The sequence below is a fragment of the Chanodichthys erythropterus genome, chromosome 8 (assembly GCF_024489055.1).
Source record: "Chanodichthys erythropterus isolate Z2021 chromosome 8, ASM2448905v1, whole genome shotgun sequence".
In the NCBI taxonomy this organism is placed as follows: Eukaryota; Metazoa; Chordata; class Actinopteri; order Cypriniformes; family Xenocyprididae; genus Chanodichthys; species Chanodichthys erythropterus.
In genome coordinates, this window is record NC_090228.1 from 14,611,895 (window position 1) to 14,632,094 (window position 20,200).

General features: G+C 37.3%; 1 protein-coding gene across 2 annotated transcripts; it reads left to right on the plus strand.

Moving 5' to 3' along the window:
* The first annotated feature begins 1,650 nt into the window (after window positions 1-1,650).
* bcat1 (branched chain amino-acid transaminase 1, cytosolic) lies at window positions 1,651-13,865 on the plus strand. 2 transcript variants are annotated; one of them, XM_067391925.1, is made up of 11 exons: window positions 1,651-1,742; window positions 3,683-3,727; window positions 7,126-7,326; window positions 7,435-7,545; window positions 7,652-7,771; window positions 7,956-8,116; window positions 8,495-8,637; window positions 8,910-8,995; window positions 11,739-11,879; window positions 12,059-12,133; window positions 13,068-13,865. In XM_067391925.1, the coding sequence occupies exons 1-11, from the start codon at window positions 1,689-1,691 to the stop codon at window positions 13,104-13,106; spliced, it is 1,176 nt and encodes a 391-aa protein (XP_067248026.1). In that variant the 5' UTR covers window positions 1,651-1,688; the 3' UTR covers window positions 13,107-13,865. The 2 variants fall into 2 exon arrangements, with proteins under 2 accessions (XP_067248026.1, XP_067248027.1); XM_067391926.1 differs by lacking the exon at window positions 1,651-1,742 and adding an exon at window positions 2,562-2,585.
* The last annotated feature ends 6,335 nt before the right edge of the window (window positions 13,866-20,200 follow it).

Consider the following 20,200-nt stretch of genomic DNA (forward strand, 5'->3'; position numbering starts at 1 on the left):
TGCACTTAGATTACAATATCACTTCTTTATATCAGAAACAAACTGCTGCAGAAAAAGTTTGCTGCCATGAAAAATGTAATTTGTAACTGCATTACACATCACAAATATAATATAAAAAGTACATTTTGCTCAAAAATGTAGTCAAGTACAGAGTAAAAGTTGCCAATATCTTTGATACTCAAAACAACTACAAAGTAGCCAAAAAACTAATTACATTTACTCAAGTACTTTACACCTCTGGAAAATACATACATACATACACACACACACACACACACACACACACACACACATGTTTGTTTTTGTGAATTGTGGGGACTTTCCATAGACTTCAATGCATTTTACACTGAACAAACTGTACATTCTATCCCCCTACCCTGCCCCTACCCCTAAACCTAACCCTCACAGGAAACTGTGCAAACTTTTACTTTTTCACAAAAACTCATTCTATATGATTTATAAACCCATTTACATTGTGGGGACCGCTGGCTGGTCCCCACGATGTAGGTGAACTCAGGTTTATATTACATCATGGGGACATTTGGTCCCCACAATGTAATATAAACAAAAGCACACACACACACACATATATACATACACATATATATATATATATATATATATATACACACACACACACACACACACACACAATACATAATATTAGAAGTTACACAAACACAAAACTTGTTACACAGACATGATTGAGTATATCGTTATATACAATTCAAAAGTTGCATACATTTTTAACGGTCACTGCATTATTTGCTTTTTACGGGTGACGTGAAAACTACGTCTTATAAATATTGTAAAAACGGACAGCAGTGAAAACCTCACACCCTTATCTTAAAATATTGCCGAAGTAGGATCTCGTACATACAAACTTAATTATCAAAAACAAACGAGTAAAAAAGCGAACCAACCTGTCAAAATTCAACTAATGGGGAATCAAACATCAGCACGTAAGTTAACGTTAACCAAACTGAGAGACGTAAAACGTTTTTATCACTTTTAGAGTGAAAAGAAAGGCCACTTTCAATTTCATGTGGTGTCTCTGTTATCTTTTGAGGACATTTATGCGGGAAGAGCAAATATTGGAACGCTAATATTGGAAAAACAAACACACCTGAATCTGTTCAAATGTTGCCGCCGCGGTCGGTTTACAAATAGCTGCGTGTGAAGCGCCAGACAGCTGATCGAAGGCCGTATTAAACCCTGCGGCGCACTGACACCGTGCGTTCAATGATGGAACTGCAACTGCATGGGGCATTGATTTCTCATATTTCACTCAAATGAATGTGCTTATTATTAAAAATGTAATCAAATAAACGCATATTTAACGTACGCTATATAAACATATAAAGTTTTTGTGAATATATGCATATATTATAGATATAACTTAAGTAGACCTATGGAAACAGTACCATATCTTGTGCCAAATATATTTTTTTAAACTGAAATATGTTTAAATAAACTATTTCCATTTTAATTTCCAACGACCAATAATTTCCCATAATTTCCACCAAGTTTCTTTTTTTTCTCCATTCACACTATCAATTTAATTTATAATGATTAAACATTTCATTATCCCAAATAGTACACTTTTTAATCATGCTTTGTTTGTTTTCAGCACACTAGCTTTGATATGGTGTAATCTGTAAGAGGTTTACAGACGGCGCACATTCATCATGGCGAGCGTTGCATCAGCCACGAGCGCACCATCATCACCTCATTCTCACAAGGTAAAGGAGCACGCGTCGCATTCATTAGCGTTTCAACCTTTATGTATCTGATAAATAGTTAAACCCCAACATATTTTACATAAAACCAAGTATGTCTGCAAATGTACGCTCGGTGGTCGTGCGTGTGGGTTAAGAAAGAGATTAACGAAATCTCTTTCGCATTTTTAACGCATTATTCTGTGTTGTATTGGAATGGATAACAACGCAAGCGTATATTGTGTTATACAGGTAATATGTTATGTTATATAACGTATATATAATCTCTAAAGGTAATGTAGGCTATGCATGCGTTCGTCATATGCACGTTGCAGTTACGAGCATCATTGATACACACATACGTCATGGACTGATGACACGAGGTAGCAAAGTCCCCTCTCAGGGTTTTTTGTCAAATATAAAAAATGTTCCAGTTACATTTGATGCTTTCCATGTTAAAGGCACATGGAATAGCCTACCTTACGCTATCAACAAGACGATTTTTGTATTCATATATATATATTGTGTGTGTTTGTGTTTTATTTTTGTGCCTATAAATAAATATTGTTTATTAAATCGAAATCTCTGAGGTTTCCCTTTTCTACCGTGGTTGATATTAAACTAAAAACACTTTCAAGCTCATTTATTTGTTAATTCTTTATTGTTTTTAACAGTCGCGTTCCTTTCAGACCATTAAGCAACAAATCTTCTGTAAACATTGCAAGTGTAGTGAAGGACACATGGAGGTGCGCCTTTAATTCAACCCATCTGATTGGTCACTAAAAACCGTCTCACTCACACATATCTATTCATGTTTCAAGCCACTTCAAATTCATTTCATGACTGAACTTGATGATGTCTGAGTGGGTGAGTTCATCAGGATGTGAAGTACTTCATTATATAGCCAACTTATTAAGGGATTTGGTGGATATTTACTGGAGCAGGGGTCTATTGCAATTAAAAATTACAATTCTTGCTTCTTACTCCTTACAGTTTAGCCTTATTTAGACCTCTAAAGGTCATATTTAGCAGGTCATGACTTTCTAACTTTATTATTTTAGCCTACTTAAACATTATTTTGGATAATCAACTTGAGTATTATTGAAGCGAAATGCTTGTATTTTTACATTTCTAAGGCAAAAATGATACTTTTTTACTCTTTTGTTTAGACCTCCAAAGTACAAAGTCAATTTTTTTACAGGTCACTGTGATTTTTATCTTTTTGTCTTTTGAGATTACAAGCCATTGATGCTCACAGCTTTTTTTTTTTAAAGCAAATGACATTTTGTATTTCGACAAAAAAAAAAAAAATCATCCTTTTGAGGAAACAACTTATACCACACACAGCACAGTCTTTGAGCGAAAGAAGTTATAATTATAGCTGCTGCTGAAGACTGAAACTCAGTTTGCAATCATTCTATAAACAGCTATACTAAATAAAGGTTCCGGTTTCAGTTTCAGGACAGAGGTCAGGACATTTTTTGCCGTCTTGATTTCTTCAGTCTTTTTCTAAGCTTTTTAGTTTCACTATGTTTTTAGCTTAATACTTTGATTTTTTAACTTGCATATAATTTATCAGTTCTTTTTATATCTCAGTTCTTATCAGATATATGAAGTAGCCTATGCATCACATGCATCCTTAATTATAATAAGACGTGAAGATGACTTAAGAATTATGTGATATACTAGACACTTCCTAAGGAAAGACATTGTTAAGAGCATGGAAATGTAAGACCAACATTGCTTGTTTTGTTTTTGAGAAGCACTCAACTGTATTAAATGAAATCAGTGAAGAGCATCAGCATAAATTAGCAGGAATTACCATTTCTTTATTTTTTAAGGTACTTAAAGTGCTTTGAAAATGTATCAGATTGGAAATTAAATAATGTGATTGCATATTCTAGCTTCAAATATGCTTATGCTTATTATATTTTAAGATTATATGTATGTTTGTTTCCTTTTAGGAGCTTGAGAATAATGGTGTGGCTGACAATGCCTCTAGCTTTAAGGTATGGAATATTATATACACATATTATAGATTACCATAAATATATACTGTATATATACACTTGCCTTCAGCGAGATGTCCAGAGGCATCATTCTGATGTTTGATTGATACACCAGACAGTTAGAAACTCTTCTCCTCAGTGAAATCTTGATTCTTCAGAAAAATCCACTTTTGTTCTTGTCTTATGGTCATATCAGTGTCCATATACTATTTCTAAAACAGCATAGCAAAAGAGCATTTTAAGTCCTAGTGTCTTGAGTTGACTTGTAGTAGACCCCTTTTCCCCTATATGGCACATTTTGACTTCTATGGCTCCAAAATGTGACCTTGAACCCCTCTTTTTGGCAGTTAGCAGAAGGGCCCTGGCTCTTCCAAGAGGTCCCGTGCTGAGTAAAACTGAGTCTCTCAGATCACTGTAAGCCCTGTCAATCAAGCTTGGCTTGGCTTTCGGCATGCCCTCTGTATCTACCTTTCTCTGACTCAGGTGGTGATTAAGTTCTTTTCCACACAGGCTAAATCACACCATTGCCTTAAAGTAAACATGGTATAGTCTGATATCTGCAATCAGGCTCACATAAGGAGTCCATTTATATATGGATGAGAGAATATATAATATTAAAACAGTATAGTAACTGCTGGTCAGTTTTTCTCTACATTACAATGAATGGGGAGTGAAGCTTCCAAGCTTCAAAATGGAAACAAGAGCACTATAAAATATCATAAAAGTAGTTAATGTGACTTGTGCACTATATTTTAAGCTGTTTAAAGTCATGTGATAGCTGTGTGTGTGGAACAGATTGAAATTTAAGTCAGTGAGTTGAACTTGAACAAGTCATTCAATCCAGATCAATTGGTTTACTGAAAAGATTTTACTCAAAAAAATTAGGCATTGCTATTTAGGGCACACTTGAAATATACTACTGAACACAAAAGCATTGAAATATAATTTTGTCCTCCAATTTCATATTTTTTCCATCATTATTCTTCTAAGAATATATTCTTTTAAGATGCTCTTAATTAAATCATTTCAAGAGCACATATAGCATTAGTTGAATATCAGATCATTCATTAAACAGAAATAAGCCTCAATCTGGTAATTTTGTGATCGATGGACAGCTGACATTTTTTCCAATCCCTCATACAAGAGGCATCAGATCAAAAGGCACAGCACGTGAGCTGCTGCTGCTAAAATAAGGCTTTTTGCAAAGGTGTTTATTTATGGGTTCATCATGCATTGTTTGTCTATTGATTAGGATAATCGCATTTAAGCCTCTTGAAGGAACTGAAGACTGTGGTGGATGAGGTCACACAAGGCAGTGAATTGATGATGGCCACAATGCAGCTCTCACTACAGTGTAACCTAAACAAAATGATAGCCTTTCTAGAAAGTACTGTGTCTAAGTAAAATGACTAAATAGTATACTAACTACAGATCTGAAAACACTTCTGTTGACCACCATTATAAATCTGCCACATGATTACTCTCGAGACTCAGCAGAGATTACAGACGGTTGTTCAATTGGATCTGGCATATTTATAGTCAGGTACTCACAAAGCACTCGTAAACTGAGGTGTCAGACAGCACAGTCTTCAGATTAGCGCTGATTTACGAGTCAGCACCTTGAAAATGAAGCACCTCAGATATACACTCAAGAGCTGATATTATTTTAATTGACAGTCCACTGCAGGCCAATACAGCTGTAACGAGGCAGGACTCAAGCAGAGATCCATTTGCAAGCTTTATTAAAACAGGAACAGCAAGGGACAGGCAGAATCGTAGTCAGGATACAGGCAGTGGTCAGGACAGGCAGATATCATTCACAGGTCAGGATACAATAAACAGTCCAAAGGCAGGCAGCGGAGAATCGTACACGGGTAACAGACGGGATTGGTAGCAGACAGGATATAAACGCTCAGAATTGCAACACAGGTTAAACAAGACTTCGCAATGAAGTGGTGTGTGTGTGTGTGAGTCCTTTATAGTCCAGGTAATGAGCTACAGCTGTATGTGGCAATTGGTGATTGGTGTGGAATGTGAGCATGTGACTGGCAGGGAGGATTATGGGAATTGGAGTCCAGGAACTGACTGTGATCGTCACAACAGCAGCACCAAAAAGTATTTGAATGCTTTAGAAACACTTAAAAATTGAATGTCTTTGCATTACGTGCAAGTATAATATGCAGGTGCCATTTTTTGATAATTGTAGATAGATAGTGTGGTCCGATCCAACAGACAAAGCTGCTGTAGCTCAAATTGCTCAAGAAGTTAATGCTGGTTCTGATAGAAAAGTGTCAGAATACACAGTGCATCGCAGTTTGTTGCTTATGGGGCTGCATAGCTGCAGACCAGGCAGGTGCCCATGCTGACCCCTGTCCACCGCCGAAAGCACCAACAGTGGGCACGTGAGCATCAGAACTGGACCACGGAGCAAAGGAAGAAGGTGGCCTGGTCTGATGAATTACATTACGTGGATGGTCGGGTGCATGTGCGTTGCTTACCTGGGGAACACATGGCACCAGGATGCACTATGGGAGGAAGACAAGCCGGCGGAGGCAGTGTAATGCTTTGGGCAATATCCTGCTGGGAAACATTGGGTCCTGCCATCCATGTGGTTGTTACTTTGACACGAACCACCTACCGAAGCATTGTTGCAGACCATGTACACCCTTTCATGGAAACGGTATTCCCTCTTTCTCTTTAAGCCACAAAGCAAAAATGGTTCAGGAATGGTTTGAGGAGCACAACAATGAGTTTGAGGTGTTGACTTGGCCTCCAAATTCCCCAGATCTCAATCCAATTGTGCATCTATGGGATGTGTTGAACAAACAAGTCCGATCCATGGAGGCCCCACCTCACAACTTACAGGACTTAAAGGATTTGCTGCTAACATCTTGGTGTCAGATACCACAGCACACCGTCAGGGGTCTACTGGAGTCCATGCCTCGACGGGTCAGGGCTGTTTTGGCAGCAAAAGGGGGAGCAACACAATATTAGGAAGGTGGTCATAATGTTATCCCTGATTGGTGTAAATGGATTTTTTTATTGGGCCTGTGAAAATATATAAGGAGAATTGATTTATTAATCTAAGTTTAGGTCTAGTGTAGGTCCCTGCCTGTGCTGTGGACAGTCTCATTTAAACAAACACTGAGAGCAGTATGGTACTTACCTTTCCACCATAATCCTAGATTACAGAGGGCTGCTGAAGGAACATGTAATCTGTGAGAGTGTCTAATCTCAGGGTTTGAGTGCATTTCTGTCAGAGAGAGAGATCCATAGGAATAAATAGAGGGATAGAGGGAAGAATTTCACAGACTGACCCTATTCTGTGTCTGTACAAAGCTGTTGTCTGGTGTATTATGTCATCTGATGCTGATTATTTTTGGCCACATTCTGTTTAGGCCGCAGACACAGTGATACAGTTAGCAAAGACCCATAAGCCAAAACCTGACCTAAATGGCCTGATGTTTGGGACGGTTTTCACTGACCACATGCTGACCGTCGAGTGGAGTCTTGAGGAAGGCTGGCAAAAGCCGAATATCCAGCCTTTTGGGAACCTGTCCATACATCCAGGCTGTTCTGCCCTGCATTACGCTGTACAGGTCTGTCCTCGCCATCTGTGTGGTTATGCATCAAATAAAATCATTTGACTTCCACAGCTAATGATTTCAGTTTATTTATGTTTAAATGTAAATGCGTACTGTGTGCAGCTTTTTGAGGGTATGAAGGCGTACCGGGGGCCAGATAACAAAGTGCGTCTCTTCAGACCCATGATGAACATGAATCGGATGCAGAAGTCCGCCCACAGGGCCTGTCTGCCTGTAAGATTGACGTCTCTCCCCTCTTTACTCCATCACATTCAGTATATAATTAAGATAGCGACACTAAACTGCAGTTCTGTTTCTAATTTTCTTTGTTTATCTGTAGAGTTTTGATGTTGCAGAGTTGTTGGAGTGCATCAGGAAGTTGGTGGAGGTGGATCAGGACTGGGTTCCCCATTCAGACTCTGCCAGTTTGTACATCCGTCCCACCTTCCTGGGCACAGAGGTTATAGCTACACAAAACCCTCATTCTTGCAATAAACTCACTATTTCTGCTTGTATATTTAATGTCTGAACATGCATTTGTGAATAATATGTTCATGGATATAAATCTATGACGGCTATAAATTCAAAAACCTACTTTTGTAGATTGTAACCAATATTCTCTTTACATATGCATGTGTGAGCAGCCCACCCTTGGTGTGAAGAAGCCCTCCAGTGCATTGCTGTTCGTCATCCTCAGTCCTGTGGGATCGTACTTCAGCACAGGAGCTAAACCAGTGTCTCTGTGGGCCGACTCTAAATACATACGAGCTTGGAGAGGAGGGACAGGAGACTGCAAGATGGGAGGGTGAGCAACTTAGCGAGAGTTATTTCACTGTGTTTGTTTGTGTGCCTACATGACTCTGAATGAATGAGGAGCATTGTTGCACACTTATTGGCACGTTCTTACCCTTGATCCAAATCCTGCAAGCTTGGTTTAATTTTGAAAGCCTCATAGTAAACTTTTGGAGTTATGTGTGCTAATTGCTATTTTAAATCTGTGCAAAGTGGCTCACATGGCTCAAAACTTGAGAGCATGAGAGCAGAATTAATCTCAGCAAAGCAGCCAGTGCTGTATCAGCCTCTGAAGGGATGATAATGTAGCAGGACAATGGGTTTTTTCAGGGTGAAGACAAATCTTTGTTTGTGAAGAAGATACAATGTGTGAAACGTACATTTTTTTTAGAAACTATGGAGCGTCTATCTATGCACAGTATGAGGCTGTGGATTACGGCTGTCAGCAGGTTCTGTGGCTGTATGGGGACAACCATCAGATCACAGAGGTCGGCACCATGAACCTTTTCCTCTACTGGATCAATGAGAAAGGAGGTGATGACTGTTGATAATCAAACATTTGTGAAAGTTACTCTTTCACTCTGTGTTTTGATAGATTAGATATGTATATTTACTTTAACAGACAATATAGAGTATATTGAAGTCAAAGTATATGGAGCTCAAAGTAAATTTGCAGAACCTTCAAAAGCTACAAATCAATGATGATTTAGATTCTCATTCACTGGCTTGGTGCAGATCACTAAAGACCTCTAGTGGTCAAAAATAAAGTGACAGTTCACTTGGATTTTTTTTTTTTTTCTTTCCAGAGGAGGAGCTCGCAACACCACCTTTAGATGGCATAATTCTGCCGGGAGTTACACGGCAAAGCATCCTAGAACTTGCTCGCAAATGGGTAAAAACTGTCAAAACCATACTGTCAGATAAAAAATGTGTATCTTGTCACTGGGGTGGGGAATTGCCTATAAAAAAGGGACCACTTTGTACCTTGTCTGCCAATAAAATCTGCATATAGTACCTTAGAGTAGTAATATATACCCTTAAAGGAACACTCCACTTTTTTTGAAAATAGGCTCATTTTCCAAATCCCCTAGAGTTAAACAGTTGAGTTTTACTGTTTTCGAATCCATTCAGCCGATCTCCGGTTCTGGCGGTACCACTTTTAGCATAGCTTAGCATAGTTCATTGAATCTGATTAGACCGTTAGCATCGCGCTTAAAAATGACCAAAGAGTTTTGATATTTTTCCTATTTAAAACTTGACTCTTCTGTAGTTAAATCATGTACTAAGACCGACAGAAAATGAAAAGTTGTGATTTTCTAGGCTGATATGGCTAGGAACTATACTCTCATTCAGGCGTAATAATCAAGGAACTTTGCTGCCGTTCCATGGCTGCAGCAGGCGCAATGATATTACGCAGCGTCTCTCACAAACGTCTCCATGGTTGCAAGGCACGTTCCCTGTGCAAGCAGGGGCTCACGGGCGCTGCGTAATATTATTGCACTGCTGCAGCCATGGAACGGCAGCAAAGTTCCTTGATTATTACGCCTGAATGAGAGTATAGTTCCTAGCCATATCAGCCTAGAAAATCACAGCTTTTTATTTGCCGTCGGTCTTAGTACACGATTTAACTACAGAAGAGTCAAGTTTTAAATAGGAAAAATATCAAAACTCTTTGGTCATTTTTAAGCGCGATGCTAACGGTCTAATCAGATTCAATGAACTATGCTAAGCTATGCTAAAAGTGGTACCGCCAGAACCGGAGATCGGCTGAATGGATTCGAAAATGGTAAAGCTCAACTGTTTAACTCTAGGGGAGTTGGAAAATGAGCCTATTTTCAAAAAAGTGGAGTGTTCCTTTAAAGGGATAGTGCACTCAAAAATGAAAATAATGTCATTTATTACTCGCCCTCATGTCATTCTACATCCGTAAGACCTTCGTTCATCTTCGAAACACATCTTCAGTGAGGCCTGCATTGCCAGCAATGTTACTGCACCTCTCGAGATCCATAAAGGTACTAAAAACATATTTGAAACAGTTCATGTGAGTATAGTGGTTTTATCTTAATATTATAAAGCGACAAGAATACTTTTTGTGTGCCAAAAAACAAAATAACGACTTTTGAACAATATTTATATGGGTCGATTTCAAAACACTGCTTCAGAGCTTTACGAATCAATCAAATGAAGTGAATCGTGATTTTAGCAGTTTAGCCGTTTGATAGGAGATCCGAAGCTTCATGAAGCTTCATAAAGCAGTGTTTTGTTTTTTTGGTGCACAAAAAGTATTCTTATCGCTTTATAATATTAGGATAGAACCACTGAAGTCACATGAACTGTTTTAAATATGTTTTTAGTACCTTTATGCACCTTGAGAGGTGCAGTAACATTGCTGGCAATGCAGGCCTCACTGAGCCATCAGATTTCATCAACAATATCTTAATTTGTGTTGATGAACGAAGGTCTTATGGGTGTAGAATGACATGAGGGCGAGTAATAAATGACATTATTTTCATTTTTGGGTGAAATAACCCTTTAAGGTAATAATAATATCAACCTTTTAGGGGTAAATAAAATGTAATATGGTATAAAGTTAGTAAGGTACAAAAATAAGCTATAAAGATGTCTCTTTAAAGAGATAGTTCACCCAAAAATGAAAATTCTGTTATCACTCACCCTCTTGTCATTTACAAACCCGTAACACCGTGTCTACACCGGACCCGAGCAGCGTGAAGGGACGCAACAAAAGATAACAGAACCCATTATAATCGGTGATGTTGTCTACACTGGATGCGGTGCGACGCAAGCGAAAAAACTCTGACAATAAACTGATGACTCATTCTCTTTATGACGTATTGACATGAAAGACAAATGCAACGGGCGCTTTGTCGTGTCCAGTGTAGACAGCTTTTAGCTCTTGTGACGCTAGCGACAAGGGTCGCATCCAGTGTAGACACGGTGTAAGACTTTCGTTCATCTTCGGAACACAAATGAAGATCTTTTTGATGAAATCTAAGTGATTTCTGTCCCTCCATTGACAGCTACGCAACTACCACTTTGACGCTTCAAAAAGTTTATAAAGAGATGGTAAAATTAATCAATTTTAATCAGTTTGTTCCAATTTTTTTTTAAGAGACATAATCACTTTATATGATTAACAGTTTGAATTTAGGCTTTTATTCACACATAATAACAGTACTCATAAAAGAGTAAGCAAAAAGTACCCGGATTACCTACTTCTTCTGACAAAATTCTGAAGTGTGCATACGATGGACACTTTACTATCCAATGAGGCCACGGGAGAGGATTTGTGAATGGCAGTGAAGTAACATAACTGACGCTGGTGGGTCACGTGATAAGGGCAACATGGCGCATAGTAGTATGTCCAGATTATATTCATATTACACTTTCATACTATTTACAACATACTTTTTAGAGGTTGTGAAGTAATTACTTAATCAAAATAAGTACCTACTCAAGAGAGAATGCGATTTAGGATGCAGCCCATGACAACAAATGAGACAAGAACTAACAAAAACAGAATCATGTGACAAAAGTTACAAAAGGTTTTTTCTTTTTTGTGTTTTTGTCCTGCATATGCTTGGTTCAGATTGGTTGGTTTTCATTTTTACTAACAGGGTGAGTTTAAAGTGTCCGAGCGCTATTTGACCATGGCCGACCTTCAGCAGGCTCTGGAGGAAAACCGAGTGAGGGAGATGTTTGGTTCTGGAACAGCTTGTGTCGTTAGCCCAGTTGGCAGGATCTTATATCAGGGAGAGGTGAGTTTAGTTTGTATTGGATGATAAGAGCACCGCACGCTAGTTCACTATCAAAACATATAGGCGAGTCAACAAATATCCACTTCTGGGTGAAAAACTTGGCCAATTTTTTGAGCTTTGCAAATTTTCCACACGTTTTTCTTATACTAATCTCCTGACACTAATCTCCTGACCATTAGAATCTACATATTCCATGTGAGGGAAGCTTTCCTCCACTTGCCTCCAGACTGTTAAAGGAGCTCACAGATATTCAGGTAAGACACCACACACAGACAAACATGCACAAGTGCATTCATACTTGGTTAGTTTAGAAATTGTGTCTTTTCAATTACAGGAATTTAATTAATTTATTGCCATGCATGGGGATTTTTTGTTTTGATTTTTCCCTGTAGTTTGCAGATTATTTATTTATTTATTCATTCAGCTTAATATACACGTAATTTAATTAATATATAATATTAACAATAATACCATATCATAAAATTATATAAATATTTGCAAGTATATTTAAAGTTTTCTCACAGATACTGGTTTGTTTTCAGCCCATATATATTTGTTCATTTGTTGTGCTGGTTATCATGTGGTGACGGGGCACAAAAAAGGTTGGTTTTGCTTCGCCCCCCTGTGGTGAAATGGAAAAATTGGGATATTTCAATGGTTTGTTTTTTTTTTGCTGAATTCTTGCAGCTCCTTAACAAGAATTTAAAAAATAAATAAATAAATAACCCCACTTTTCTATTCCCCCATCCCAAACCACATGGGACAAATAGAATTATGAGGTTTTGAGTGACTTTTTCTTGGGAAATATTGTTTTCATCGTCATAACCTTTTTGTTTAACACTTTATTTTGATGGTCCACTTTTGTGGACAGTCTACTAACTATACATAACTTTGCAACTACATGTCAACTAACTCTCATTATTAGTAGACTGATAGTAGACTGTTCGGTTAGAGTTAGGTGTTAGGGTTTGGGTTAATAGAATTAGTTATGTAGTTAAAAAGTTACTTATAGTCAATATGTCTGTTGAGGGAGCATTAAAAATAAACTGTTAGCAGATATTAAGCAGACAGTCTACTAATACTTTAATGACTGGTACCTGACATTTAGTTGCAAAGGTACTTATAGTTAGAAGAAAGTTTAAAGTGATCTGTAGAATTAAAGTGTTACCCATTTTTGCCCTGTTGCAGTATGGACGGACCCCCAGTGACTGGTCTTGCATCGTATAAAGGAACCTCTCCATTGTCAACGTCCACAAGTTAATCAACACATTTTAAATTGAATAATTACCTGCCACATTGATGTATGTTTTGTTTTGTCAAAGTTTACCAGCTAACTAAAACCTAGACTAGCAATAACGTGTTGCTCTTTAACAGACTAAACCACTCAGATGCCTCTATGGTCACATTTTCTCACATAAGGTTTATTCTAATAATCATTAACCAGCAAACCACAGTTTATGACCAGCTGTTACATTAACACTAGTTGAGGTATATAAGATATTTCCTAGCTGTATAGTTTATTGATGCTGTTGATAATATGATTATATGCAATTTCTGTCATATTGCACAAGCTCTTTAAACTTCTGAAATATATTTACAGATATTTTAAGGTAGTATGTTTTTGTGGTAGAGATTTATTTTTAAAGAAATTTTAATGTACACCATTTTAAAGAAATGCTTATGATGTACTGTTTAGGTGATAATAGTGATTATTATCCAAGTGCACAAACTTAAGAGTTGTATTATATGTGATCATTTTTGCACTCAAAAAAGGGAACCTTTACATTTGTTTGTAGATGTTTTATGATCAAAGAACAATAGAAATAAGATTTAAACAGTTACAAAAGCACAAATAAAATAAATTATAGACACTAAGAGATGTGTAATACTATAGATATTGTTATTTGCCAGAGTATTTTGGTGAAGTATTGAGTATTTTGTGATGTGATACCATGAATAAAAATATACATATTTATTTGTTTGCTTGCTTAATATACCTATTAATGTATAATATTAATAATAAAACTTAATAAAATATATTTATAATAATATTTATACAGTATAATATAATAAAAAAAAAACACTTGCATGTTTTTATTTTATTTGTTGTCATACTGTGGAACACAGGTTTAAGTTTGTTCATATATTGCTGGTTTAATAACATTATTTTTCCTAAGCAAGTGCTTTATGAGTGTGTATGTGTACAGAAGAGATGATAGATGAGGGAGAAACGTGCTGGGACTCTGTATTGTGATGATATATGAGAGGGTTTGAGCTCCACTCGCTCACACTTCCTGCTCCACTGTCTTATGAACACACTTTACACACATTCATTATTATAACATGCCCTAGTTACCTCAGACATCATTAATTCATTCATGACTCTTTTCAACATACATAAACACAACAAAATATGTTTATATCCTCTGTAACCCTGCTGATAAAAACAGCATATGCTGGTAAGGTAGGTTTTGAAGCTGGTATGCTGGTTTGAGCTGGTTTATGCTGGTCCATGCTGGTCCTGGACCGACCAGCATTGGACCAACATAAACCAGCTCAAACCAGCATACCAGCTTCAAAACCTATTTTACCAGCATATGCTGGTTTTTTCAGCAGGGAGGTAAAATAGTAGACCTTCTCTCACTAAAATTCCTTTACAGACGTTATATATTTGCTGTTCTTCCGAACTTAGTAAATCTCTCCTCCTTTAAATTGCTTTTAGGCGCTGCATGTATTGAAATTAACTGTCTTGTTGAAAGGTAACGTGCGTTTGAGTACCAGAAAATGGGCGGGGCTTAATTGTCTGGATATTGTCTCTAATTGGTCAGGTAAGATGGGAATAAATAATCATTTTATTTTTTAAGTGTTAAATGTTTTTTAACTAAATGGGTATTATCCAGGTCGTCATTGTCTAGTCCACTGAAGAAAGAAGGCATTGTGCTTTTTCTCCTTTTTTTCTCGTTTCTGTGCTCGTCTTTTCTTTCTTTTAATTACGTTTTTAATCATTTTATAATCATTTAATGAAGATGACATCTATTCTAGCCTATAATAATAATTAAATAAGAAATCAGAAAGATGCAGTACCATCTTTCGACACAAGATGCCGTGATACAACAAATGATGATGGGTCTAAAAGGATTTGAATCACTGCAAGATTATAGGCATGCACTTGTGTGTGTGTGTGTGTGTGTGTGTGTGTGTGTGTGTGTGTGTGTGTGTGTGTGTGTGTGTGTGTGTGTGTGTGTGTGTGTGTGTGTGTGTGTGTGTGTGTGTGTGTGTGTGTGTGTGTGTGTGTGTGTGTGTGTGTGTGTGTGTGTGTGTGTTTTCCTGGTGTTCCCTATATGTTATGGGGATCAAATTTCTCCACATGTATAGTAATAAATTTTGACCTTGTGGGGACATTTTTGGTCCCCATGAGGAAATAAGCTTATAAATCATACAGAATGATCTTTTTTGAAAATCTAAAATAGTTTTGTATGATGGGTAGATTTAGGGGTAGGGTCCATTATGTCTATGGAATGTCCCCATAAAACATAGTAACTCATTGCGTGTGTGTGTGTGTGTGCATGCGTGTGTGTGTGTGTGTGTGTTTCTGATGTTTCACTTTCAGTTGTCATCTAAAATAAAACATTTCAGTTTCGAAAAAATATATTTATGCTGGAAATTAAGACCAAATTCTTGTTTGCCAATAAATGTTACTCAGTATTTATAGCCTCCACTAACCTCCAATATGGCTCAGTTAATGGTTACATAAAAAATGTGAAGCTGCTTTAAGTGACCTTAATCACTCTCGAAGTGTGAAATAATGCTCTTGCCTTTAGAAAAGGAGAGAGAAATCAAAATGGACCTGAAGGAGACTGGATCCAGAGCGTGCTGGGATCAGATCACTTTTTTAAGCAGAAGCATATTGATTTATATGGAGCTGTAATTGCTACAATATGTTCTGGATGACTCTCCCGTAATTGAGGCCTGGCAAAGACGCACTCCTGGAAATGCCCAGTGCCAGGCAGCGGGTAGAGAGGCACCCCACCCAATCCCCTGTGCCAGCAAGAGGGGAGAGCATCCCCAACCCTGCCCTATCTTCATTTACGGCAGAGGCTTCCCTGTTCACAGGTTCAGTGAGTATTTACTCATCTGATAAAGGGCAAGAAATTGGCAATGTGTGTAAAAGCTGAAACTTGCAGTCCATTGATAAGATTGTACTTTCATTGCACCTTACAAGCTGGCATGGGTTTGTCATAATGGCCTGTGCTTCCACTATATAATGAACATAAAACCTTGAAGGTATACAATCGTTTTCATTCATTGTTTTTGTCTAACAAAATTAAACAAAAAGTTTTCTTAAAGGGATAGTTCACCCAAAAAATAAAAAAAATTACCTCTAGCCATCCTAGGAGTATATGACTTTATCTTTCAGACAAACACAATCAAGAGTTATATTAAATATGTCCTGGCTCTTCCAAGCTTTATAATGGCAGTGAATAGAGGATGAGATTTTGAAGCCCAAAAAAGTGCATCCATCCATCCATCATAAAAGATATCCACACTGCTCCGGGGGGTTAATAAAGGCCTTACGAAGTGAAGCGATGCTTTTGAGTGAGAAAAACATCCATATTTGAAACGTTAAAAACTAAAATAACTAGTTGTTCCTAAATGAACAGACCTGTGGTTTATTTTGCAATTAGTATCAGTGGAGTTTTTCCTCATTTTCTTTTTCTTTCCAAAGATTTATAGCGACCCACACATCGACGTTAAGCTGGGTGTGGAAAAAACAAGTCAAATGTTTTACACAGATGATATTTCCAGTGGCGGAACCCAACTTGAATTTGTTCTTAATGTATGAAATAATGGTGATAAGTTTCCCATAAACCTTTGATTTCACCACTTTCTAACATGGAAACCCAACATGAACCTCAATCAAAGGAGAATATTTAAACAGACTCAAAACTTGATACCGCATAGCAACACTGAATGGCAAAACATAACATTTGACTAATGACAGTTTGATAACACATCTTGAAATAAGCTACGAAACACACAGCACAAAGACACAAACTCTGTCTCTCTCTATCTCACCCACTCAGAGGATTACAGAATCCAGTTTATGAAATTCCAAAACAGGAAGCACTGTGTCCAGTTATAATTAATGGGAGCAGACAGAATGATTGCAGTCCTTGTCTCGCATGCTAAATGAAGGACCACGTTTCCACATATGTCAATGCATTAAGTGGATCGTATTGAGTTACTTGATCAGAAAGGTCCTTTGTGTTGTGTGTGTAGATGCAATGAAAGATAGATATTACATTTAATTAGAAATACATGCATTCTAAAAAAAATTTTAAGCAATTGTATTATTAATATCCATTTGTTGCTTTAAAAAGGGGGACATAATTCACTATTTTATTAAAACCAGTAAGATTCAGTTACATCACAGCCACTAACCATGATATGCTGCTTGCTAGTTTGGCTGCAGGTGGTTTAAGGGGGCGGGACATTCTCATTCTAGAAAACATTAGATTGGATAAAAAGTGTAGTACAACATGAGTCATCAACATCATGAACAATAAAAATAAAAATCATGCTCAACATGAATTTTGTAAACATTTAAGAATATGATTTTGGTATAATGCAGGACAGACTCAAACCTGCTTCTGATTCCTATATGTTGCGAGCACCCACTGCACCATGGTACCAACATGCAACATATTAATGCATCTAAACCATCCAAATGGTTTAGGGCCAACATGAAACGCTCCTCCTTCAGATAATTTGATATTGTTCCTGAATGAAGCAAGGACCACCGTCTTAACCTCTCAGTCAGCAGACTAGGCAGGTTGAGCCAGACAGATAACACTGACAGGCATTGTCTCTGTAGAGTCTGAAGAAGGAAAAAAAAAAAAAAAAAACTTTTTTTCCTGGTCAGTGGGTTCACACAGACAGGCAGGCAGACGGCTCCAAAGAAGAGCAAGTTGGCAGAGGTACAGCGAATTTAAGTGCTGCCCAGTGCGGAGCAAGGAGAGAGAGAAGGTCAGCCCACTGCATCAGACACACAGACACACAGCAAGTCATCAGCACAAAACCACTGTATTACTTTACATGTAGCCGTCTCACAGTTCTGGGGGGTTTAATTCATTCATTCTGTAAACACAATGTTGTGGTTTGAACTCAGCTTACTGTTACTCTCCATTCACAGCTGTTGTGGAGAAGAACCACAGTCAAAGGGTTTATCCTTAAGTACTTATAGTGATTGCGTGACTTCTCTCAAATGATACATGTCTGTGCATATAAAGTAGGCCTACATGGTTAAAAAAAAGATTTCTCCAACTAAAAAATGTTCAGTGACTGAGTCCATCTAAAATTTCTAGTTGGCTTAAACAGGCACTCATTAATTTTATGGTTGATGTTGTGCTGGCCAATATAGCATTCATCTTGGACTTATTTAGGCCTACTTGATACTGACACCTGGTGGCGTGAATGTAGCAGTCACCCAAGCCATTGCAGAAATGTTCTATTCAAAGTCTGCCACAAACTATTTACTTTTGTGAGCATAAGTGCCTTATAACAAGGGGTTATGGTAATAGTATGCAAGTAGTATTCAGCTAGTCATGTGATTTCAAAATGGCTGCCTCCATAAGGTGAGCCGCATGTCAAATGAAATGGGTTACAGATATGACTACAGTCTTTTTTAAAACATATTATTCACTATAATATACTTTAAAATGCTTCATTGCAAATTGGATGCAATATTTTCATGTTATTTATTTACATTTAAAGCTGCAGTCTGTAAGTTTTGCCCCTTTGTCGCCATCTCTTATTTGAGGAAATATCATCTTTACGTTGGTTGTGCATCGGCACGGCTCCTCAGCGTGGATGAATCTAATGTTTGCTGTTAGTTATGGTGCACCATACCGATGCAAATACTGTACTTTGGAATAACAGATTCTGCATTTTGGAACTCTATCTTTATGTAAACAGACGTGACGTAATGACGCAAAGACGAATGGCTGCATGCTTAAATTTCCCGCGTAAACCCAACAGTACCACCCGAATTATAAAACATTATTACAAGCTTACTATTTTGAATTGGGCTAAGGTAAGGAGATAGTTTTGAACACTGGCTGGTTATGTACTTGCTCAAAAATTGATTTTGGATCATTTTTAACCAAAAAAAGTTATGGACTGCAGCTTTAAATGAAAATATATATTAGTTTAAATTTAAATTAAATGCATTTAATTGATTTTAAGAGTGTTTTTTGACCCACTTAAGTAGAATTTTAATACATCTTTAAATTATATGTCACGTACTGACAAGTATTTATGGAAAACTAAAATATACTATATTGAAACTTGTATGTAATGTATTTAAATATATTCGTAATTACACATTTGTAATGACATAGTTGCAATTTAGTTATTTTAAATTATATTAACTTTTAATGTAATGTCAAATAACACACTACAGTTAAAATTATAATTAAGTGCTTTACACATGCTTTAGTTTGTTAGTCAACCCATCAAAATAAGCATACTTCTTTAAAGTATGACAAATTCACTTCTTTTCAGAAGGATGGGATTTGAACCCATGACCTTGCCATTGCTAGCACCATGCTGTTCCAGTTAAGCGACAGGAACACCGTGGTACTGAAATGCTATCAAAGGCAGCTTAGATGAGAATTCTTTTAAGGGACTCACTGTTCATTTGGGTTTGCTGAAAAAAAAAATCTGTAAAGAGTTTTGCAATGATCTATTCATCCAGTACATACTAATTAGATTTCATTGTCCACCGTTGTTCAGCAAATATAGAGTTTTTAACTGAAAGTAAGAGGTTGACTCAGCATCATAACTTTATATATAAACTTTATTAGTTAAGTGGCATTACATAATGATTGATTAAACAAGTTTTCATTTCATTTTATGCCACATCCTATTGGTTAGATCCACCCTGATTTCTTTTCTTCAGGCTACAAAGGTCAGATAAACTCTCCTTGTGCCATATTGTAGCAATGGTCTTTCAACAACATCGCTAACCACTGAACAAAGTCTCGTCCTGCTGGCCGACCCATTGCCGACACCATCTGTGAGCATTGTTCTTTGATGAAAATAGCAAGAGAAAAACATCACAGACATGTCTGTGCCAGTCTTTGCCCAGTGAACACTGACCACACACAGCAGGAGGTTGTTGGGTGGTTTCAAAAAGCTTCCAGAATCAGTAATACTGGCCATCTATTAACATGTCCCTTCACATTGACTACTGTGTCCCCTCTAACCACTTTTCTGTGAGCATGTGAGAAAGACTGTACTATGTAAGCACTCCTATTGGC

Bases quoted from the DNA above. Each gene is read 5' to 3' on its own strand.
- bcat1 (XM_067391925.1), top strand. From the start codon at position 1,689: ATGGCGAGCGTTGCATCAGCCACGAGCGCACCATCATCACCTCATTCT. The intron at 8,638-8,909 runs GTGATGACTGTT...TTTTCTTTCCAG, and splicing joins CTGGATCAATGAGAAAGGAG to AGGAGGAGCTCGCAACACCA. The intron at 8,996-11,738 runs GTAAAAACTGTC...TTTTACTAACAG, and splicing joins TAGAACTTGCTCGCAAATGG to GGTGAGTTTAAAGTGTCCGA.